This window comes from Populus trichocarpa, chromosome 2, assembly GCF_000002775.5.
Source record: "Populus trichocarpa isolate Nisqually-1 chromosome 2, P.trichocarpa_v4.1, whole genome shotgun sequence".
Lineage (NCBI taxonomy): Eukaryota > Viridiplantae > Streptophyta > Magnoliopsida > Malpighiales > Salicaceae > Populus > Populus trichocarpa.
The window spans coordinates 7,250,590-7,273,722 of NC_037286.2; the positions used below are offsets into that span (position 1 = coordinate 7,250,590).

Below are 23,133 nucleotides of genomic sequence, written 5' to 3' on the forward strand. Positions count from 1 at the left end.
TTTTTAAATTGAACTTATTTTACGATCTCATCCTCCTTTAATGTTTTTTTTTTCTTGTTGGATTTGATCCTCGTTTTTTTTTTTAACTTTGATAATTTTTTTAAATTGATATCTTTTTTTGTTTCATCCTTCAATATTAAATTGGTTGAGAATTGAGTTTTTTAATTAAGTCCAGGTTTAGGATTTCACAGGTTACGAGTTTTGGAGATTAATCCAATTTAGAAGATTCATCTAATTTTGCTTGTTTTTTTTAAAGCTTGTGTTTTTTTAGTTTTATCCTTCAATATTTATTTAATTATAAATTAAGCTATGTTATTTTTTCATTTGCTTTCTATATAATCTTTTACTAATTTTAAAAATAACCCGACTATCTCGAGTCATTTTATTTGTTGTTTTACGTTAAATTTAGTCGTTTTAAAAGAACATTTTTCTTTGAATAAGATTAAATATAAAAATAAGATGTTCATTTTAGAATATTTTATTTGATTTAATTTCTAGATCATTATTATGATAGCACTGGCAATGAATTGAATCGAAAAGGTTTTAAAATTTATCTTTTAAACTAGATTTAATAATACTATTAAATAATTCTTTATAACCTAAATATTTTTTTTATTACTTTCAAATTTTCTTACTCGACCCGCAGCTTTGCATATTATAAAAATAGCTTCATGAGTAATTTACAAAGTTAACTTCAGTATGGGGTATAGGTATAGAGCCCAGTCTAGAAAATACAAATAACAAAAATTTAACAAAATATTAAGGAAGGAGGTGGTTTTATTATACCATAATCATATAATATTATTTGTTTGAATAATATTTTTTTAATTTCATTTTTTCCTTGATTTATATGTATTTTTTTTAATTTTATTTTTTAATATTAGGTGTATTGGATATTAAACTTCATAATTTTTTCAATTTACTTTTTATAAGATTATCTTAAATTCATGATTTAGATTGCAGATTTAACATATTAATTTAACTTTTTTTTTCTTTTCTATTTGATTTCTTTTTTATCTTTTTAATTCTATCCTTCATCATTTGGGTTAACATAGAATTAGACTTTATAATTTTTTTTGATATGCTTTTTATGAAGTTAACCTTGATCGACTCAAAATTTTTTTATACATTTTTTTAATTGATTTTTTCTTTCTAATTTTATTTTTCAACACTAAGTTGATTGGCAATTGAATTTCATAATTTGTTTTGAATTGCTTTCCATTAGGTTATCCTGATTTCACGACCCGAGTTGCGAGTTTGACGAGTTAATCCAGACTGACTTGAGTTATTTTTTTGTATCTTTTTTTTTTCAATCTCATTATTCAACATTGAATTTAATGGAAATTGAGCTTCATAAACAATAACCCAAATTGATTCAAATCGATCAAATATATTGTTGTCTTAATATTTATTAAAAAAATCTCCCCTTAAATATTTATTTAGAATCACATTATATTTTTATAATTTTTTTTATTAATATGAGTGTTCGAGCCAGTTTGTACATACCTCAACTAGTTTTATGGATTCTGAAGTTAATAACTATGTAAATCTTTATTAATTATAATGTTTATAAAAATCAAACTGATAAATTTTTAAAAAATAAATTTAAAATTTAATGAATTAAACTACGTACGATGTTTTACCTTTTCTTTAAACATGTTAATATCATCCAGTCACGTCGAAATCAATTCAATACCAAGGTTTATGTAATTTTTTTTAAAAATTAATCCTACAGTGTAATAACGCGGGCAATTATATAGTATAAACCTAAACCCAAATCCAACCTTTTCCGCAGTGGCAGAGAAAACATGAAGGTCAAAATGCCTTTTCCGTAACACTTCCCTGCAAGAATCGAAGCAGCCACCCATCAAACAGCTGAAATAGCACAGGGGAGGGAGAAACAAAGCTATCTCTTCTGTAGAAGGAGGTAGAGCAATCAAAAGAGAAACACGGACACACGGGCATAACGCTATTTTCCCACGCGTAGAAGCAACGCCATTTCCTTCGTGGAAATAGCAACGGACGGAGAAAGACAAGCAAATATATCTAACGTCGGGCGTGGAGTGAATTCTACGCGCATAAGCGAGCAGGTGGGATAAGACACGAGTAGAAGGCGTGCAGTGTCCAAAACGCCGCGTTTAAAATACGCGGAAACATTTATAAAGGCCCAAACAGCTAATATCGAACATTTTCTGATTCCAAGATTCATCTCATCCATGGAGATTTCTCAAGTTGAGGTTTTAGAAATTAAAGATCGCAGAGTTGAAGGTCTAGGCATTCTTCAAGTCCTCCCCGATGAACTCATCTGCTCTATTTTAGACAATCTAACTCCTCGCGATGTCGCTCGCTTCGCTTGTGTTAGCAGGTTCGCGCATATATATATATATATATATATATATACAGCTCTATCGTCTAATTTTAAATTATATTTTCTTAAATTTCTGTTTTGATTAATTTTTCTTACGTTTCTGCTATTAAATTGTGAGAATTGGATCTCTTTGATTTTTTTTATTGATTATTTATGGTTGATACACATGCGCAGTGTGATGTACATTTTATGCAACGAAGAACCACTGTGGATGAGCCTGTGCCTTAACAGGGTAAACGGTCCGCTTCAGTATAAAGGCTCCTGGAAGAAAACTGCATTGGATGTGTAAGTCTAAGCATTTCACATTTGCAAGAATGATTTTTACTTTTATTTTTATTTAGAATTTGAAACAAGAATGATTGAATTCGTAGCGTTATCGTTGTCTGATTGTTTTTGGTTTTCAGAGAGAATGTTCCGGAAGAATATCAAGAACGTTGTGGAAAACCACTTCATTTTAATGGTAAAGTTGTGATGATGATGGCGTGGTTTCTTGAATTTTATAGTGATGACTTTTAGTTTTAGGGCTCTTATTTAGCTCAAGTATAATTTTTATGCTTGTTTGCAGGGTTCAGCTCTTTGTTTTTGTATAAAAGATTATACAGGTGCCACACCACGTTGAGTGGTTTTAATTTTGATGATGGAAATGTGGAAAGAAGGGGAGACTTGTCTTTGGAAGAATTTTCTCAAGAGTATGATGGGAGGAAACCGGTATGGTGAAATATTTGATTTTTGGATTCAGTGTGTTACTTTGAATGGATATAGTGAGGATTATGTACTCTGGTAAACATAAGAAGTCCGTGGTGACTTTTACAGCAATATTCTTTCATCTTCACACTGGCTCCTGTGCTGCCAAAAGTTGCTATTATGAACTCCAAATTATTGTTACTATCTATACTACAGTTATACAGCTTAACTATGAAATCACTACAATGTGCATAAATCATCAGCATTCACCAGCTACGGATAATGCTGCATTTTCATTCTTTTAACTTTCATCATACCGAGGCTAATATGACTAGAAATACATGTGCTGGATGCTGCAACATGACTTCTGGTGTTGTCACCAATAGGGCAATTATGCTCTGGCACCGCTATCAATGACCCTTTTCCTTGTTTCTGGCCATTTGTATTCTGAAACTGGTTTACTGTGGTTACAAGACATGCTAGCTAGTGTTTCAAGAAGTGCCTAAACGGCTGTCCTTTTATCCTTAAATAAGAGTGATGAAAATATAGTAAAAACCTCCACTGTCATAGATGTTTATTTATTCAACCATTCTTTTACTTTTTCTGAGTTGGCTATTGTCGATAATCACAGTGGTGTTTTTCTCCCTGGGATTTGTTGCCAACTTATGTAAGAAGTTTGGTGTGTAAAAAACTGGAAAAACTTGCTACTTGTTTGTCTATGGCAGATGTTCTTTGATTAATTTTCAAACCTTTTTGGTTCTTATATAAATAATATCTTTTAATTTTTTTTCTTTCCTGGGGCATTGCCCAACTATTTACCAGGTTTTGCTTGCTGGATTGGCTGATACTTGGCCAGCACGGAATACATGGACAATTGACCAGCTATCTCTGAAATACGGAGATATAGCTTTTAGGATTTCTCAGAGGAGCTGTAAGAAAATCTCAATGAAAATAAAAGATTATGTATCGTACATGTATCTTCAACATGATGAGGATCCCCTATATATTTTTGATGACAAGGTACAGCTGTGGCAGAAATATTTCTTTTCCCTTTTTTTATCCCTTAAAAGGATGAATATGTTAACATCATTTGACTCCCTATTCATTTCAGTTTGGGGAAACTGCACCCAGCTTGTTGAAGGATTACAGTGTTCCTCATCTGTTTCAAGAAGACCTGTTTGAGGTCTTAGATGGAGAACAACGACCACCATTTAGATGGCTTATTATGGGCCCCGAGAGATCTGGTGCCTCTTGGCATGTTGATCCATCTCTCACCAGTGCTTGGAATACTCTTCTATGTGGCCGTAAAAGGTAGATTTCAGATTTCATGTTGGAGTTGTTTCTTTTTCAACTGCTCCGATCAATCGAATGTGATGATTTTAAGTGCATTGCATTCTTGGGGAGGTTATGCATTTTAACTAATCATTTTATGCCTTAAATGCAAGGGTAATATTACTTGAGTACAGTGTAGGTGTTTGAAAAAGCTCAATTCTGGGACCTATTTCACCAAGTGTTTTTTGAACACGTATCTCATTCATCAATTGTGGTGCATAAATTTCTTCTATTCTATATCACTTTCTTATGGTTGAAATAACTGATATATCCAAATCATTTTGGACAGGTGGGCCTTGTATCCTCCTGGAAGGGTACCTTTAGGTGTCACTGTGCATGTAAATGAAGACGATGGTGATGTCAATATTGACACACCATCATCATTGCAGGTATTTGTTGCAGCTATCCCTGTCCTTTATAGCTCATCTTGTATTTTTCTCAAGCACTTCTCAGATTGCACCTACTGGTTCTTTTTTTCTGATTGTATAGTGGTGGTTAGATTTTTATCCACTTCTCCCTGACGAAGACAAGCCGATTGAGTGTACCCAACTACCGGGGGAGACAATTTTTGTTCCAAGTGGATGGTGGCACTGCGTCCTGAATCTTGAGCCAACTGTTGCTGTTACACAAAATTTTGTGAACTCCAAAAACTTTGAATATGTATGTTTAGATATGGCACCTGGTTATCGTCATAAAGGAGTTTGCCGAGTTGGATTGTTGGCTCTTGATGATAGCAGTCTTGAGGATGTCAAAATGAATATGGATTATGATAAAGATGATCTGAGTTACGCAGACCTGACAAGGAAAGAGAAGAGGATCAGAGTTCAAGAACCTATTGAAGATCCCGAATATAAAACAACTGCTAATGGTGCCTCGAAAAGTTACAATTTGTGGAAACAAGGTTTTTCTTATGACATAAAGTTCTTAGCAATGTATTTGGATAAAGATAGAAACCACTACAGTTCTCCATGGAGCTCAGGCAACAGCATTGGACCACGAGAAATGAGAGAGTGGCTGTCAAAGCTTTGGCTTGGCAGGCCAGGACTGAGAGAGCTTGTATGGAAGGTACTATCATTCTTTTAGCTGTTTTCCTCTTTCCTTTTCTTTTCTTCTCTTCTCCAGACAAATAGTTTTATCTATGACATGAAGAAGTAATTTTCTATAGGCAAGGACTGAAATGGTAATTAAAATAAAATCTAAATTTCCATTTTATGGGCCACATGATCGTAAAAACAGTAGTGGTATCTTTCACGTGTTCCATTTCTCCCTGGGAATTTAACAATTGCATTGGAAAGGGTGAACATGAAGTCTTGCTCGCATAATCTATTCCATCATATTGAGCAATCATATGCAAACTGAGGATCCCAGGCGCTAATGAATGCTGGGGGCCAACTTAAGATGTGTGAAGTCAATAAATAGTTCAAAAAAGATCAAATCTCAAGTCAAATGTATAATCGGTTGCTCCAATCAATAATTAACGGGTTAAATCATAAAAAAAATAGTAATTTGTTTGACACTCATTATTTATTCTTTTCTTGACAATCTAGTGTAGTTGTTTAGCTAGATTCTTCTGTGGTCCTTGCTTCATGGCTTTTGTTGAGGAGCCACTTTGTTTCCATTGCTTTACTATTTCTTTTCTGCTCTATATTGTCCTAGGGAGCATGTCTTGCGATACAAGCAGATAAGTGGTTAGATTGTCTTCAAGAAATTTGTGCCTTCCACAATTTGCCTTCTCCAACCGCTGATGAGAAGCTTCCTGTTGGCACGGGTAGCAATCCTGTAAGTGACAAGGCTTTTATTTCTGAAATAATATTTCTTTTATCTTTTCTTCCCCTGCACATTTTTTTTTTTAAGTTAAGCTTACAACCTTGTTTTTCCTGTGTTTTTGTTGAAATGCTGAAAGTGACATTTGAGAAGTAAATGCAAGGGGCTCTTGATGTGTTATTTAATATAAAATCCAGATGATCATGGATCCTCTAATGAATCAGTATAGCAGCAGCAGCAGCAGGGATTGTTATATCATTTAATGGAGTGACAAAGATTAGGACACTTGCAATCTTGCGCATCCACTAGACAAAATAGACCTAGCTAGGGATGGTGTCACACACCATTAAGATTATTGCATTATATTTTTTTCACTCAACTGACAGAATTAATTTCTTATTGCTTATGTGATGAATTGGTTGAATTTGTTTGTACAAGTCATCTCAGAACTGAAAATCTACTGTATATGTGCGCAAAAGCAGATTCTATGATTATAATGCTTAGAAGAGCTGAGATAACCCTGGTGAAAGGGTTAAGAAAATACAGCTTCTGAATGAACATCATTAGCTAATGATCTCTGTGCTTGTACTAAGTGCTTTGTTAAATTGTGATGGACGTACAAAATCATTATCATATCTAGTAAAGTGAAAGTTGTTTTTATAATGTAGCTGTCAGTAACTGTTATACCATATCAGGTTTATCTCCTAGCTGACTGTGCAATTAAAATCTTAGTTGAAGGAGGGCTGGAAGCTACAATGTATGCTTTAGGCACTGAGGTATAATTCAATTTTTACTCCTTGTCTACTACCCTCTGTGGATCCATCTTCTAATTTGCATTGCATCTTTGCAGCTTGAGTTCTATAGTCTGCTGTCCAAAGTCAACTCCCCTCTGAAAAATCATGTTCCTGATGTTTTGGCAAGTGGAATTCTTTATCTTGACAATGGAGCTCTCAAAATTGTGCCTTGGGATGGCAAAGGAGTGCCTATTGTGATTGGTAACTGCAATCTGGTTCCAGAAAATTGGAAAGAAGATGATTTCCTTTTTGGTGTTTGGGGAAAAAAACAATTTGAATGTAGAAAAGCTGGGATGCCAATGAATGAGCCAATAAATTCATCTGGATGCACAAGCATATGGCCATTTATCATAACAAGGAGATGCAAAGGAAAGATATTTGCTCAATTGTAAGTTATCTTAACTTTAGTAGTTTCCTCTTTTGGTCCTAATGTCATGCAACTTACAGAAGTTCAGAATCATCTTCGATGTGTTCTCATTGCTATCAATGTATATTGTCCTAATGGCAGAAGAGATATGTTGTCATGTGAAGAGGTGCTAAACTTGACTTCCTTTTTGGGAGAGCAGCTGCGCAACCTTCATCTCTTACCCTGTCCATCTTTAAAGAAATCAACTTTCTCAGATATCAAACTAAAAGTGAAGTTGCCCTTTGCTGATGGTTATATGGATGATATTCCCACACCAGAAATTCCTGAAGAATGGAATATCTTCATCAGAACTCTATGCAGGAGAAAGATGAATGTCACAAACTGTTTGGAAAATTGGTAGACCTCAAATTTCTAGTTATTATAGTTGAATCATGAACATATGTAACTGCGTGACAGATTTTCCTTGATACCCTTCTGAGATGGACATTTTCATTTTATAGGGGGGATCCCATTCCTAGAACACTGATAGAAAAAGTCGATGATTACATCCCAGATGATCTTACAAAGCTGTTGAATACTTTCCAGGTTCCTCCTGATCCTGCTATATATTTCTTTTTGGCTCATGTTACTGCTATCCATGTTGCTTATATTCAATGGTAATCCTCTTTCGTCTTATGCATAACTAGTCTGATGATTTATGTGATCTTACTATTTGATTTTAGGCTGAAAATGGCACAAACAAAATCTGTAAGCCTTGCTCCTGGATACACTCTGATATTATGGATGACAATGTTCACATGGAACCATATTGGATTAGCTCGTGCTCTAGGGGCAATGCTTCAGATGCTTGTCTGGCAGACAATGATTGCGCTGCTGGCAATGATCATGGTGTTGATAAATCATGGTGTCCTAGCCACATTCTTGATTTCAGTAATCTTTCTATTGGTTAGTGCCTTTTCATATATGTAGGTTCTTTCATTGTTCAATGTTGTTAACACTAGTACAGTTTCTGTTTTATATATAAAGCACAATGCCAAATTTAATAGTTTCACACTGAACTTTGTGTCTTCAAAAATTGGAACCAAAATATTAATTAGTGCGCAATGGAAGTCGTCCCAAACCATTTTGCATTCATCCTTTTCTTTTCAGTAATAAATGCCACATGCCAATCAGACTCTGAGGATTTGCACTTCAAAGCATTAAATATCGAGAGTACTTAGGCCTGGTGTCCTTTTGCACTCCATGTGTTAAAGGCTATCTTTATTGATTAAAAGAACCAAAACGTTGACTTCACTTTAAAAATAGGACATTTTCTCATCAAAATGATTGTTTCTTTTACAGGTGACCGCATTTATGATGTGATACCGATATACTTGGATATCTTTAGAGGTGATTCCAGTCTCTTTAAGCAATTCTTAGAGAGCTATAGACTACCTTTTTTGACAAGAAACCAGGAGGAAGTAATTGATGGTGGTGATAAATTTGAAAGACTGTCATACCATGCCATGTAAGTAAATGGTTTCTATTTATTCTTACCTCTTTCACACACTGCATGTCCCGCAACTTGTTATAAAAAATCATAAGTTGATGTTAGAATATCATTTTGAGATGTTTTCCTCATCTGTTCCATTATATACCATTTGGATGAGTGATTACTAGGTGTAGAGAAATGTCTAGAAACAAGATAATACATGCGTAAGCATACTATGACATGTCAAGAGAGAATTATTTTGAATTGATGGAAGAAAGTAAGTCCCGTATTATGTCTTGTCAGCAGCAAAAGAAGTTTGTGAAGACTGAGTATGAAATCAGTTTATTGACTTGATTCAATATAGTCTTTACAAGTTTCCTATTTAAAGGAAAATACAAGTCAAGAAATCAGTAACCAAATCAAATCATATATTCTAATTAGGAGTGACCCCTGATTTATAAAAGTTGATTAATACCAAATCTATTTTCTAATTTATAGGCAACCTAGTATATAATCTTCTATTTTACAACACCCCCTCAAGCTGACTTGAAGATATCTTCTGTTACTAGTTTGCCAATCAAGTAGTCAAATTGTTTCTTGTGAAGTCTCTTTGTAAGTACATTAGCAACTTGCTCGGTGGTTGGAACATATGGAATGCAAATCATTCCACTATCAATCTTTTCTTTAATAAAGTGTCTATCAACTTTTACGTGCTTTGTTCTATCATGAAGAACTAGATTATGAGCAATCGAGATAGCTGCTTTATTGTCACAATATATCTTTATGGGCAAGGAGTTAAGAATCTTCAAGCTTTTTGATCACACAAACTCAGCTTCTTCACTACTCTTTTCCACAACACTTTGTTTTTTGCTTCGCCAAGTAACTAAATTCCCTCCAACATAGGTACAATAACTAGAAATTGATCTTTTATCAGTTATACTTCTAGCCTAACCTGATTGGTGTAGACTTCAAGCTGTAAATGTCCATGTTTCTTAAACAACAGATCTCTTCCAAGAGTCCTTTCAAGTACCTCAAGATTCTATTAACAACATCAAAGTGTTTTGTGCCAGGTGAACGCATGAATTAACCGATCATACTTAATGCAAAGGCTATATTTGGGTGTGTATGGCCAAATAAATTAATTGCCCATGAGTCTTTGGTATTGCTCTCAATTCACCACTTCATTTTTAGCAGGTTGAAGCTTCAAGCTGGCTTCAATTGGTGTTTCAGCTGCTTTGTATCCCGCTAACCCTATTTCACCAAGTAAATATTTTTGTTGAGCGACATATATACCTTCCTTGGATCTGGCAAGTCCTATTCCCAGGAAATTCTTCAAAGCACCTAAATTTATGATCTCAAAATCATCAACAAGTTTCTTTGTTAAGTTATTTCAGCTTGACATTGTCATCACCTATCAAGATTATGTCATCTACGTAAACATTTAAGATAGCAATTTTACCTTATCTTAAATGTTTATAAAACATGGTATGATCTGTTTGACTTTGATGGTAACCATGACATCTTATAGCCTTTCCAAAGTGTTTAAACCATGCTCTAGGAGACTGTTTAAGGTCATATAAAGACTTTTTTAGTTTGCAGGCTTTATGTTTGTCAGTTCCCTCTTGAAACCTAAGTGTTATGCCCATGAAGACTTTCTCTTCCAAGTCTCCATTTAGAAAAGCATTTTTAACATCCAATTGAGATAAGGGCCAATTAAAATTCATTGCTAAAGATAATAACATCCGAATTGAGTTTATTTTGGTTATTGGAGCAAATGTATTTTGATAGTCAATGCTGTATGTTTATGTGAAGCTTTTTGCCACAAGCTTTGCTCGTACCTTTCTATGCTTCCATCAAATTTGCATTTAATTGTAAACATCCATTTGCACCCTACTTTCTTCTTTTCCCTTGGCAAGTCAACTACTTTCCAATTGCCTTTTTTTGAATAAACAATTGAGATATCTTAGAGTTAAAAGCTCAATAATTATTAGAAAGTTTTTGGTAAGATGAATATTTAGTAATAAGATGGTCGTTACAGGATTGGACTCCTTTTCTAAAAGCTACAAGAATATCAAAGTCTATAGGCTCATTATTAAAAGGAACAATAGAAACAGAAATAGAAGTAGGAATACCTGGAATATTCTTAGGACCATCTCTTGAAGAATTTGGTTGATCTTGTGTTGGGATGATAGACAAATCTTTATCTTTCATATGAGTTCTTCTAATATAAACTTGAAGCTCATTATTTGGATCACTTGAAGATGAGTTTTGATAAAGTAAGGTTGATTTTTTATAGAAGAAACATCCATACTTACATGAATCTTCATGGTTTGAAGACGGTAAGATTTGTATCCTTTTTTGTTGGGTGCATATCCGATGCCAACATATTTTTCATCTCTAGGGTCAAGTTTAGATCCTTGCTTGGTATGTGAACAAATATTGTGCAACTAAAGACTTTTATTGGCAAATCAAATTGCATTTGTTTATCAAGAAAATATTTTTTTAGACAATCTAATTGTGTAAGAAATTTCAAAACTCAAGTAGGCATATTATTGATCAAATAGGGTGCTGTCACATTAGCATTTTGGAATATTCATAAAAAAACATTATGGCAAGAGCCATTTCAAGTAAATGTTTATTTTTTTCTTTTAGCAATTCCATTTTGTTGTGGAGTGTCACAACATGTGTTGAATCTCTTTTTCTTTAAATTTTTTCTCTCAAATACCCATTAAATTATTCTGTTTCATTATCAGAATGAAGCACCTTGTCTGATATTAGTTTTCTATCATTTAGTAAAAATCTTTAAACAATGTGACTACCTTATATTATCCTTCTCGATTCTAAAACTTAAGCTTTTAGTTGAGATTCCAAGAATATTTACAAGATTTATTTTTAAAGGAGAATATAAGACATGAATCAAGAACTAATACCAAATATATTTTTTAATTTATAGATAAACTAATATAGAATCTTCTATTTTACATTAGTTTGCTACCAAATAACTCTCAAAGAAACTTTTTGAACTTTAGCCTAGGAGAGCAGTCCTGTCAGCTGTGGACGTATGAAAAGATTGATATGTATTTGTAACTATCAGTTTCTGTCACATGAAAGTATTCTCACGTTCCCTATCGTTTTATTCTTCATTCACTGTATGGTATAAACGTAGCAGGGTTTAAGAAGGGATTGTTCATTGCATGTCTGCAGGTGCTACTGTATTTTGAATGAAGAGAACATCTTGGGAGCTATTTTCAGTATCTGGAAGGAACTTAGAATGGCGAAGTCATGGGAAGAAGTTGAGTTGTCTGTGTGGGGTGAACTGAATAATTACAAGTGCGTCTCCTGAAGGCCTCTACATTCCTCATCTATTTCGGAGTCGCAGCTGTGCGTATTGAGGCCGGCACTGGTCTTATACCTTCTCTATTAATTCATTTAACTCGGGCACGTTCCATTCCTCGGGATCAAGTCCAAAGGATTTCCAATAATAACTCTAACAATTCAAGTTTTAGCTTGTTGAAATATCATTTTTTAAGCCAGTGCAATAAATTTGCTTGTATATTCCTTTGGAAAATGACAAATTACAAGTTTGTAGTCTGCATCCGTACCTTTAATTGTTTGAATACCTTTAAATGAGTGAGTAATTTTTTTAGATAGTTATTATTTCAAATCAAATATAGATATTTAAAATTTTTATATGATGAATAATAGATATTATCATCCGAAATTCGATACAAATTTGTCTTAAATATATAAACTAATATTATATACATAGATGTGTGTGGATTACGTCATTTAGATGAAGTGTTTTTTAGCTAACACCCTTTTACCATGTCATGTTATAAATTTTTTTTTTTTTAATTGACACTTCCTATATATATTTTTAATTATTTTAATACATACACTATAATTTGGAGCACTTCTATTAAATCAATATTAGCAATGATGTCACAATCAAATAAAAGTTATATCAACACATACACTGTAAGGAAATCACCTGGATACTTAAAGAGACAAATTAACAGATTATCGACCATTTCTGGGTGCAGAAAGTGAAGGCTGCGGAGGGGAAAATAAGTTTCTTGCCAGAATTAAGGCAAGGAAAGGAAGTACCATTCAATTGGAGGAACATGATGTATATTGTCATGTGTTCTATGATTTTCTTTTAACTTGACATGCAAACATGTATTTTAAAGATTTTCCAAAAAGTGTATATTGTATTTCAGGTTCATCTCATTCTAGATATTATTTTCTAATATTTCTCTAAACTAGAAATATTAATTTCCATGCCTTTAAACTTTGGAGATCAAAATGAAAAGACAGGAAAAAAAAACCACTGCTCCAGTCGATTTGAGAGTTTTCTTTATAACAATATTGATTTTGAACACAGTTTGGATACCTCTTGAGCCATCCTTTTATTTACGAATCCTCAAAGCAGGCAACTAGTATTAGCACACAGCATTTTCCGTGGCAGGGCCCTCAACACACCAGCACTATACAATATTATTTTGACAGTGCCTGAACCCTGAATATTCAAATCGACCAAAAATCACAAGAACCACCTAACATTCAACTTTGCCAACAAAATTAAACTAGGACTGGAGCGGAGGTTCAAGTTTTAAAAAGATTCCATTTGATTGTAGCGAACAGTCATAATATCATGGAGAATCCAATGAACCAAGTGTCAAAGCACTTCCAAAACTATTCAAGTAACACCTCAAAATATAACAATTATAGTTTGAAGAAACCTAAGACAACATTTCTCTTGCTACCAAAACTCAACAACTAGAGAGATTTGTAATTCTAAGCAGCAATGGATGGCTTAGAAGCAACAGAGAGCCTGGACCTTTTCTTGGCTAAGCTCTCACTGCGACGTTCTCTCTGCTCCTTCAATCTTGTGGCGAGAAGTTTCTGGTACTCAGCAGCCTCGGACTTGGCCTTGGCGATTCTCTTCTTTTTATCTGAAATCCTTGCTCGCTTCCTTTGCAAAGTCAGTGGCGTCACCAACCTCTGAATTTTGGGACCCTTACTGACCTTCTTTCCTGCAACAAACAAGAACCACAAGACATTATATTAAGCTAAAGACAAACAAATGCCAAGAAGCTATAAACAAGTATATTATAAGAAAGGAAGTCATACCAGATTTTGTTGTGAATGATCTCCTGTAAGTGTTGACATACTTGCGAACATCATCCTCCTTTGAGAGATTAAAGAGCTTGCGGATCTTCGATGCTCTCTTGGGACCTCTCATTCTTGGTTTCTCTGTGTCGGTGAGTCCAGGAAGATCATTCTCACCCTTCTTCACAATTACCAAGTTCAAAACAGAAAGGTCTTGACTGACGATGCACCCGCGCACAGATTTTCTCCTGCGTTCTCCATTGCGTCTTCCATATCCACGGAAGCAGGGGGTTCCTATGGAGGCAAAATAGAAATGCATTTTAATGTTCGTCAGGCAAACAAGACTGGTGCAATAAGGTTTTAACGACCAATATTTACCAAGAATGTTTAACAAATTTAGAGAATATAACAGAGTCTAACATTTAAGTAGTCACACCTCTGTGGAGCAAAAGACGAACACGGCCAGGGGTTAGCACCCCCTGCTTCATGGGAAATCCTTGCTTGTCACAACCTCCCTTTATCGCAAAAACATAGCCCTTGAATTCCTATCAAACCCAGAGGATAATTGGTGAGCATACATGTAAAATATAAGCATACAGTATTTAGAAAACCAGAATGTGCATACCTCTCCAAGAGCATCGCCACTGACCTCCTGTGAGATCCTCTTATCAAAAAATGCCCGACTGCAGATTCAAAGACGGAAAAAGAGATAAATCTCAGAATTAGAATTGCAACTGATAACTAAAAACACAGGGAAAAAAAAAGCCAATCAGATCTTGCTGCTGAATCTACGATCAAAGAATGGTTAATATTGAACAGATTTACCACAATTGAGTCAGACGAGTTGGTTGATACAGAATATCGCACTAGACAAGTAGCTAAGGTTCCTTACTTGAAGGAAGACTTTCCATCCAACAAGAAAAGGTATAACAATATGGAAGCTTCACTTCGGAAGTTCCACATTTACAGAAACAAACAGAAAACCCATGCAAATGGGCATTTATCAACATCAGGTTCTTAAAGGTTTTGTTGGAACTTATGTATGCTATAAAGAAATTGAGAAAGCCTTTTTTTATATCAGATTATAATATCTTTTCGTTCTATTTTCTTATTAAAGGTATTGGATTGCAATGCATTACATTTTGAATATCGAAACTAGCTACAGCATGCATTAAAAGATAAAAAAATCTATTCTAAATAACGGATGCAGTAGATATTCTGGACCCAAACAAACACATATACAAAAAAAATTCTAAAGAAAAACTCTTCTATCACTAAATGAAGGCTAAAAATGTGTAAAAAATTCGAAAAATCCAGACAAAAAATCATAATTTGTTATCTTCATCCACAGAAACTAAATTAACAACACAAACACAGCATCTTTGTCCAAGTACGCGAACATCTATCTCTTTAATCGACAAAATCAAATAAACTTTGACAAGAAAAAAGGGGTGATTTACCAACAAAAGCAAATACAATTTGACAGAGAAAAGAGGAGCTTACAGCTTCTGGTCATCGTCGATTTCGAGCTTTTTCTGGCATCCCGTAGTGGGATATGCGATGTTGAACTGCAAGACACAAAACAACAGAGAGTGAGACCGAGAGAATCATGAAATCGGAGTCGTTAGGATTTCATCAACAACGAAACTTTGTTTTTTGATTCAATGGCAGATTAACGGAGGTAAGTAACCTTCATGTTTGGGAGAGCGGAGCGGAGGCGGCGGCTGTGCCCGAAATGAGATGAGAAGAGACTAAGAGAGACTGCACCTTGCCTTCTGCTTAGGGTTTTATCGGATTAATTTTTTTCTAATATAAAAAAAATAATGTATAGGTTATGATAATTGAAGTATATATATAAACTTAAAAAAAAATCAAAGTTGAATCAATAAAAAAACACTAAAAAAAATTAAATCAACTCAGATTAACTTGATTAATTTGAGACCTGAGATAACCCTAACGAAGTTAAAGGCTCAATAACTTAATGTTGGAAGATAAAATTAAAAATAAAAAGTAATTTAAAAAACAAAACATAAAAAAACCAATCCAACTCATGTTAATTTGACTAACTCAAGATCCAGGATTTGAGAATTAAATTTAGTATAGAAATAATAAAGCAAAATTTATAATCATCAAAAATTAATAAAAAAAAAACAAATAGAAATCAAATAATAAAGATCAAATCTAGTATAAAAATAAAATAAAATAAAATAATTAGGGATTAGATTGAAAAATAAATTAAATTAAAAAAATCATATATAAAAAAATTGCAATCAAAAGAACAATGATCAAAATTAAATATAAAAATTAAATCAAATCAAATGTTGAGAAACAAAATTAAAAAATATAAATAAATCATGAAAAAATTAAAAGAAAACAGCAATCAAAATAATAAGAGTCATTGGAGCTACATTAGTTGTTTGTGGTTGCCATGTGTCTATCCATCAATAAGATCATGTTACGTCGCTCTAAACACTGTCGTGAAAGATAGTGTTTGGCCACTGGAGAAGCCTGCATGCTCTGCCACAAAGGTGCAAGCTTCTCTCACTTGCAGGTATGTGCATCGCACGCACCAATAACTTATTATTTTTTATTTTTTATATTTATATTTATTAAGAGACCAAACTAAACCTTACCTAACTTAACAATAAAGAAAAAACCAAGAGGAAAATAACAAAAATTTCTTAAACAACAACTATAAAATTTCTACTTTGAAGGGTAATTTAAACTTTCAATTGCGCTTTTGAAATTAAAAATTAAAGAATGCCTTACACAAAAGTTATTTAATTATTACTTTTGAGGATATTTAAGTTATCATCATATGCTAAAAATATGGATATGCTCCCCATTCAAATATATTAAACTCTTGCTATTATTTGGTTCAACCGTAATAATTACCTTTATTCTTCCAGGCACCGACACTACACACTTCCCCTTAAAACTAAGGATGTATGTTTTTGTGTCGCCCATCATGCAAGATATTCCTATTATATCATCAATGATTCATTAACAATACATGACATGCATCCATGTAAACTACATTACACCATGTATTATCATAATTATTTTTTTAATAAAAAATAAAACAAGACATCATTTATCTACAACATAACATTACCGCAATAAATGATTAGATTGCATATCTTATCTATTTTTGTCCACATCAAATGAAAGATGTAATCATCACTCAAAAAAATCATTAGGAAATGACAATCAAACCTCTAAAGTTAAGGCTAATAAGTTTACACAATAAAGATACATGTGTAATTTAATTGTTAATGACAAAAATTAAAATTATTATTTGATTTATGGACCAAATATTCTGATTTTTTACTCTTTAAAATAATAATTGCATTGTTATTAAAAAAAACGACGTTACTCTAAATAAATTAAGAATGATAAATTGGTTGAATGTAAAGATTATCCTACCTCTCAGATAAAATTTTAAAATATTAAAAAGTAAAAAGTAAAGAAATAAGTTCACTATAACACTAGACACATTTCAATATATATGGCCTACTATGAAAAATCCGTTAAGTTAATTATTTTACTTAATAAATCCATGTACAATTTACCAGAACTTCCCGCGTCACATTCTCATTCACCTGTCCCCTCGAAGATACAATAGCTCGACTATTCATCACTTGACTTTACTCCAACTCTACGCAATTAGTGAGTGAGCTAAAGCTTCACCACTCAAAACATCTTTTCTTCTTCTTTTAATTTAATTGTTAAAGACTCTCAAAAATGTTATTTAAGTGAAGATATATTATTATTTTTTGCACTTGAGACAAGTTTTTTAGAAATGAGCAATAGTTCTAGATATTACCTAATTGAAAAGCAAATTAACTCCTTTTAATTTATTAAAAACTTGTTGGCTTTCTTCTGTCATATTGTTCGATATATTAAAATTAAATTGTTATGACATTTCTAAAGAAACAATTATAGCCAAGTTTCTAACCAAGAGATTTTAGTAATGTTATACTGCGATACAATTTATATTCGTTGAGAAGAGACCGAACTGGAATTCTTTCGACAGCTCAAGTAAGCCGGTGAGCTTTTTCCACATGAAAATGGCTGGTACCAATCAGTTGTTTACAGGTCATAGGCCCATAATTTTAGGCTCCTTCGTTCTTTTCATGCTTTTTTTTTTTGTGGTTGCTTGATTTAGTGCACTAATGTTTCAAGTCCACCGCAAGTAAAAGCTGGTACTGCTGCTGGTCACAGCTGATGTGGCCATTGAGTTTGCGACGTGCTCATCTTATTCATCCCCAGACTCTACAAAATTATTAGGCTGTGTTTTGGATGAAATCAAATTCCTTTACCGACAGGCGAAGGTGAAAGGCAAAAGTTTGATGACAATAACAAGTATGATGTCTACCCCCATCCTCATGCAAAGTATCCACTTGAGAAACAAAGCAGAAAACTAATCTAATCACAAACACTAAAAAAGAAGCAGGAACTCCTTACATTAATGATAATCTGGGGTGGGATTTTCTTATATTATTTATTTTTTAGTTCAGTGGCTTCACAGTCATTCTGCTTTTGTGATTTTTTAGTATTGCTACTGCTAGCTAGTGATCTTTGTTGTTCACTAACATTAGTGAGTACTACTAGATGAATATATGTTCAGTATCTTGCACTACCTAACATAATAAACAAGATTAAATAGCCTAACGCACTAAATTGCGCATATCCACTTCCCCTTCATCGCTAACACAGGCAAGCCTACTGAATCAAGAAGGATTCATGGACACAGAGCTAGGAAACATGAATGAACCAGACCAGCATCAGAACAAGAAGCATATGAAGGCATTTCTGGTATTTTTAAACTGCATGTTAATGGCAGTTGGTCAAGTCGCAGGTCCATTACTTGTGAGGATTTACTATTTGCATGGAGGAAAGAGTAATTGGCTCGGTGCCTGGCTACTTACAGCTGGTTTCCCAATCTTGATCATCCCAATAGCCATATCTTACATAAGAGCTAGAGCTAGAGCACAGGCCGGTAGATTATTGGTCACACCTTGGCTTTTTTCTGCTAGTGTCATCTTGGGACTCCTTCTTGGCCTTGATAGCTATCTTTACTCCTTTGGCATGTCATATCTCCCTGTTTCTGTTTCTTCCATTCTTGGTTCTAGTCAATTGGCCTTCACTGCAATTTTTGCATATATAATTGTCAAGCATAAGTTCACGCATTACTCGATAAATGCGGTGGCTTTGATGACTTTCGGGTCTGTTATTCTTGGTTTTCATATGAATGGAGACAGACCGAGTGGCGAGTCTAAAGGAAAATATATTCTGGGTTTCTTCATGACTATTGGTGGTGCAGCTCTTCATGGGTTTCTAATGCCTGCTTTGGAGTTTACTTACTTGAAGGCTGGCAAGGCCATCACCTTTGACCTTGTCCTGCAAGTTCAGTTCCTTATATCAATGTTTGCTACTCTATTTTGCTCTATCCCCATGATTATCAACAAGGACTTTAAGGTAAGTGATAAATAGTCTTGATAATTTTCTCATTCTCCAGAACTTAACTCTGAAAGAAAATTGAAGTGCTTCCTAATTTCCATGTAACAAACTCTGAAATAAAGATTTCCGACTGAAAAGCTGGCACAAGCTTCTCTTACAAACCAGTTCTTCAGTGAAGCTTGAAATCTTCAAGGTTTCATAGATTTAAAATCTACCACGATCAAATATTGGTTTACCTATCACTTTACTTCCATCAAGCCTAATATATTAGTCTAAATAATCTGTCTTGGGGAATTTCTGTTTAAATATTACATACATACATACATAAACATGTGTGTGTGTGTATTTGCACTGGTTTCAGGATGGGTTATACCTATTGATTGCTCACCCAAATTGCTATCTCTTAGCAAATCGCATAGGAAACTTCATCATCTATGTGAACTTTTGAGGTTTATTTGAATCATTAATGTTGCATCGTTCAAAATAATTCTAATGAGCTTGTGTTTTGCTCAGGCTATATCCAAAGAGGCAGCAGAGTTTGGTCTTGGTAAAACAAAGTACTACACCATACTATTAATAGCAGCCATAGTATTGCAGTTATTAGTAATAGGAAGTCTGGGGGTGATATTTAACTCCTCGTCACTTTTAGGGGGGCTTGTGTCATCTCTTCTGGTTCCAGTCCAACAGGCATTTGCTGTGATGATCTTGAAAGAGGTCTTTAATGCAGAAAAGGGCATGGCCTTGGCCATGTGTCTATGGGGTTTTGCTTCTTACTTGTATGGAGAATACCAGAAGCCAGAAGCCAACAAAGAAGAATCGACCCATTAGTTAATCAGGAAATACTACATTTGTTTCTGTATGCATAATTATGAATCAACTGCATCCTTATGAAGCTATGCGCTTTTCTTTATTCAGCTGTATCTACTGTTGTGAAGAGTATGATCTCGCATATCTAAAATAAAGACTGCTGACTTGATTTCGTGAAGGACTCATCTTCAGAGCATTAGCATGTTTCTTGATGTAGAAGGAATTACTTCTTTCCCCTTCAAGTAGATGAATCATCCAATGCACATAGTTTTTAGAGGAACATTTGATTTGGTTTATTACATTATCTTCTCCTCGGAACAAGGTTTTTTTATTTTTAGGACTGGTTGGTGATTCTGTTGGGACTGATTTTTGCAGAGCAGGACAGGATATAATAGCCGTATTTACCTGAGTAGATTCGAAATATGTTGTAGTGGGATACAATTTATAACCTTTGACGAATAACAAGAGGCTCAACTAGAATTCTTTCAATAGCTTGATCTAGCTAGTGTGCTTTTTTCCACATGAAAAGTGATTTTAAGTTCTGCGGGTCTCGTAATATCTCCTTGTTATTTTACCTCGTTTGACTGCGCACCGTCCAGTTGTTTAATTACAAGCCATTCTTGGGCTCTTTTTGGCTCCTTTTCACGACTAACTTCCTAATTTCCTTTCTTTGGTAGCAGCTTCATGTACTTTACTAGTCTTTCAAGTTCAATAATGCAAGCAAGCTGGGTGGGCTGGTCTAAGCTGATGTAGTGTTTTGTCCAAGTTCATGGCAATCGGTGGCGACCACACTGCTTGTCTCATTCATCCTCGAGGATCGTAAGACTCGGCGGAATCATGTGATCACTATGTTTTGGATGAAATCAGTTTCTTTGCGGACAATTTAAAGTGAACGGGATAGATTTAATGGCAATAACAAAACATCATCTATTTACGAAACTCAAGTACATAAGAACAAGAGCATCAGCTTCTCACCTCAAATACTAAAAAGATGGAGCTCAGAACAGTATAATTCATTACATCATCGCCTCTCATTGAGGTTGTCTCCCTCCTCTTTCTACTTTCATCCCCCTCAACACAAATGACTCTGATATATTACTGCTCTATGATTTATCTAAGAATTTATTATTGGATAGTACATGCTCTTCTTTCTATTACTTCTCGGCCATCCGCTTGATCATCTTTATTGCAAAATCGATTGGTTGTTTTTGTATTTTAAAAAATTTATTTTTTTCTTTACTGATCTTAAAAAATCAACCCTTGTCGTTCTGCTTGTTGACACCCACGACATGTCCAGGGATTCCCCTGATGCTTTGAGGTTGATTGGTTTGCGTAAAGAAGGCGTCACCACTAGCTACTGATCTCAATGCCCGCAATTTCACACTTGTCGCTTCCCAAATAAGAAATTAAAAATAAATTGACTTCAATTTTTTCAATATTAATAATCAAAGGGATAAAAAGGCAAAAACAAATACCAAATATTGTGGATTATATTGTAATACAAGTGTTTATGAATGTGGAGAAATGATTTCTCCGCAACTTTTAGTTTTTGTTATGATAATTGTAATTCAAAAACATCCAAAGTTCCAAACCCCCTTTTATCGAGAATATATGTGTGTGTAAAAAAGCCCCTTTCGCTCCTCCGTGGTCCATGCAACTTGCCCTCTGGGACCAGGAGGTTTGTATTGATATAAGCCCCTTTAGGCTCCTCCGTGCTCCATGCAACTTGTTCATGCAACTTGCCCTGTAGGACCAGGAGGTTGGTCCTGGCCTGTCAACTCAGGGGCTCCCTTATTGTTCGTTTGATTGAAAGTCTACAAGACTCGAGCCCAGCATTTCAGAGTACAAAACACTAGGGCATGTGATACATGCTGGGTTGGATAATTTTTTTAAAACCAAAAAAAAATATGTAAAATTTGTAAATTTATTTTTTAAAAAAAAATATATAAATTAAAAAGCTTACGAGAATTAAAACAAAATGTTAATGTGTTTATTTAATTTGTTGGATAATTTTTTTTTCTAAAGCATAATTAATATATAAATGTTATTAAAAACAAATTTCACATCAAGTAAAAAATATAACTATGAATCAGAAAGTCAACACTTACATGTAATGAAATATAATAAAGATCATGTATATTAATAAAAATATATAAGATCTCGGGCTAATTTTTAATGTAGCTGAAAAATGAAACAATGTTGCAATTGTTATAGTGAAACATCATTTCCAATAAAATCTGTGTAAAATAAATTTCCAACAAAAAAGTATAAAGAAAAAAACATTAAAAATAAATTACAAAAGAATAAAAAAAAATGAAAAACAAAAATTGTATAAATACATCAAGTGTAAGGAATAAAAAATAATATATTTTCAAAAAAATAAACGTAAAGAAAAAAAAGAAAAAACTAAAAACAAAACATCAAAATCATCAATTTGGCATGCAAGTTATAATTTTTTTAAAAAAATACTTGGCATGCAGGCTGCTCCAATGTGTTTTTTTACATGAAAAAATAAAAGTGTCATTTGAAAAGCCTATACAAACATCGAATTAAATAAATCGATAATTATTTATGTAAATAAAACAAAATATAAATTCACCCTGAAAAATTATGAATTAAACGATAAATACAAAAACATATGTCCAAATAAATTCACACCATAAAAACTATTATGAAAGACCAAAACATCAGAAAAATATAAGGAATGGACACCTGCTAATATAATGAAAACATATTAAAAAAATCCTCCAGTAAACATGATAGTCAATCCGAGTGAACAAATCAAACACATGACATAGAACATGAAATTAGGATGACCTTATAAATAGAAAGTGAAAAAAATACCAATAAAAAAAATACTTGAAAAAATGCTTTGAAAAAGACCAAAATCGACCTAAGTTAATCTTTCAGATTTATGACCCTGGTCATGAGACCAGGGTGACCCCCATTAAAGACAAACCTGAAAAAACAA

The 23,133-nt window shown here is 33.7% G+C and overlaps 3 protein-coding genes across 4 annotated transcripts; 2 read left to right on the forward strand and 1 right to left on the reverse strand.

The window, feature by feature from the left end:
- Positions 1-1,806: 1,806 nt before the first annotated feature.
- LOC7495172 (lysine-specific demethylase JMJ21) lies at positions 1,807-12,430 on the forward strand. 2 transcript variants are annotated; one of them, XM_002301033.4, is made up of 16 exons: positions 1,816-2,365; positions 2,543-2,653; positions 2,773-2,828; positions 2,934-3,076; positions 3,875-4,072; positions 4,164-4,363; positions 4,674-4,773; positions 4,874-5,449; positions 6,041-6,163; positions 6,844-6,924; positions 6,999-7,330; positions 7,451-7,705; positions 7,810-7,894; positions 8,032-8,254; positions 8,651-8,816; positions 11,985-12,430. In XM_002301033.4, the coding sequence occupies exons 1-16, from the start codon at positions 2,217-2,219 to the stop codon at positions 12,121-12,123; spliced, it is 2,937 nt and encodes a 978-aa protein (XP_002301069.3). In that variant the 5' UTR covers positions 1,816-2,216; the 3' UTR covers positions 12,124-12,430. The 2 variants fall into 2 exon arrangements, with proteins under 2 accessions (XP_024450286.1, XP_002301069.3); XM_024594518.2 differs by lacking the exons at positions 8,032-8,254; positions 11,985-12,430 and having other exon boundaries at positions 1,807-2,365; positions 7,810-7,965; positions 8,651-8,798.
- Positions 12,431-13,384: 954 nt separating this feature from the next.
- On the reverse strand, positions 13,385-15,727 carry LOC7495173 (40S ribosomal protein S6). Its single transcript, XM_002302271.4, has 6 exons — positions 15,583-15,727; positions 15,396-15,460; positions 14,518-14,575; positions 14,329-14,437; positions 13,914-14,186; positions 13,385-13,816 (listed from the first exon to the last, which is right to left on the reverse strand). The coding sequence occupies exons 1-6, from the start codon at positions 15,586-15,588 to the stop codon at positions 13,578-13,580; spliced, it is 750 nt and encodes a 249-aa protein (XP_002302307.3). The 5' UTR covers positions 15,589-15,727; the 3' UTR covers positions 13,385-13,577.
- A 2,605-nt stretch (positions 15,728-18,332) lies between these two features.
- On the forward strand, positions 18,333-20,340 carry LOC7461787 (purine permease 1). The gene is made up of 2 exons (XM_002301034.4): positions 18,333-19,373; positions 19,869-20,340. Exons 1-2 carry the CDS (start codon positions 18,639-18,641, stop codon positions 20,181-20,183), a joined length of 1,050 nt encoding a protein of 349 aa, XP_002301070.2. The 5' UTR covers positions 18,333-18,638; the 3' UTR covers positions 20,184-20,340.
- Positions 20,341-23,133: the final 2,793 nt, after the last annotated feature.

What these genes read in the sequence shown, in the direction of transcription:
- LOC7461787 (XM_002301034.4), top strand. Translation starts at nt 18,639, where the DNA reads ATGGACACAGAGCTAGGAAACATGAATGAACCAGACCAGCATCAGAAC. An exon ending in TTATCAACAAGGACTTTAAG is followed by an intron (nt 19,374 to 19,868) that starts GTAAGTGATAAA and finishes TGTTTTGCTCAG; the next exon opens with GCTATATCCAAAGAGGCAGC.
- LOC7495172 (XM_002301033.4), top strand. Translation starts at nt 2,217, where the DNA reads ATGGAGATTTCTCAAGTTGAGGTTTTAGAAATTAAAGATCGCAGAGTT. An exon ending in ACAAACTGTTTGGAAAATTG is followed by an intron (nt 7,706 to 7,809) that starts GTAGACCTCAAA and finishes TTCATTTTATAG; the next exon opens with GGGGGATCCCATTCCTAGAA. An exon ending in TTTCAGTAATCTTTCTATTG is followed by an intron (nt 8,255 to 8,650) that starts GTTAGTGCCTTT and finishes TTTCTTTTACAG; the next exon opens with GTGACCGCATTTATGATGTG.
- LOC7495173 (XM_002302271.4), bottom strand. An exon ending in TCGTCTTTTGCTCCACAGAG is followed by an intron (nt 14,187 to 14,328) that starts GTGTGACTACTT and finishes TTGCCTCCATAG; the next exon opens with GAACCCCCTGCTTCCGTGGA. An exon ending in ATCATTCACAACAAAATCTG is followed by an intron (nt 13,817 to 13,913) that starts GTATGACTTCCT and finishes TGTTTGTTGCAG; the next exon opens with GAAAGAAGGTCAGTAAGGGT.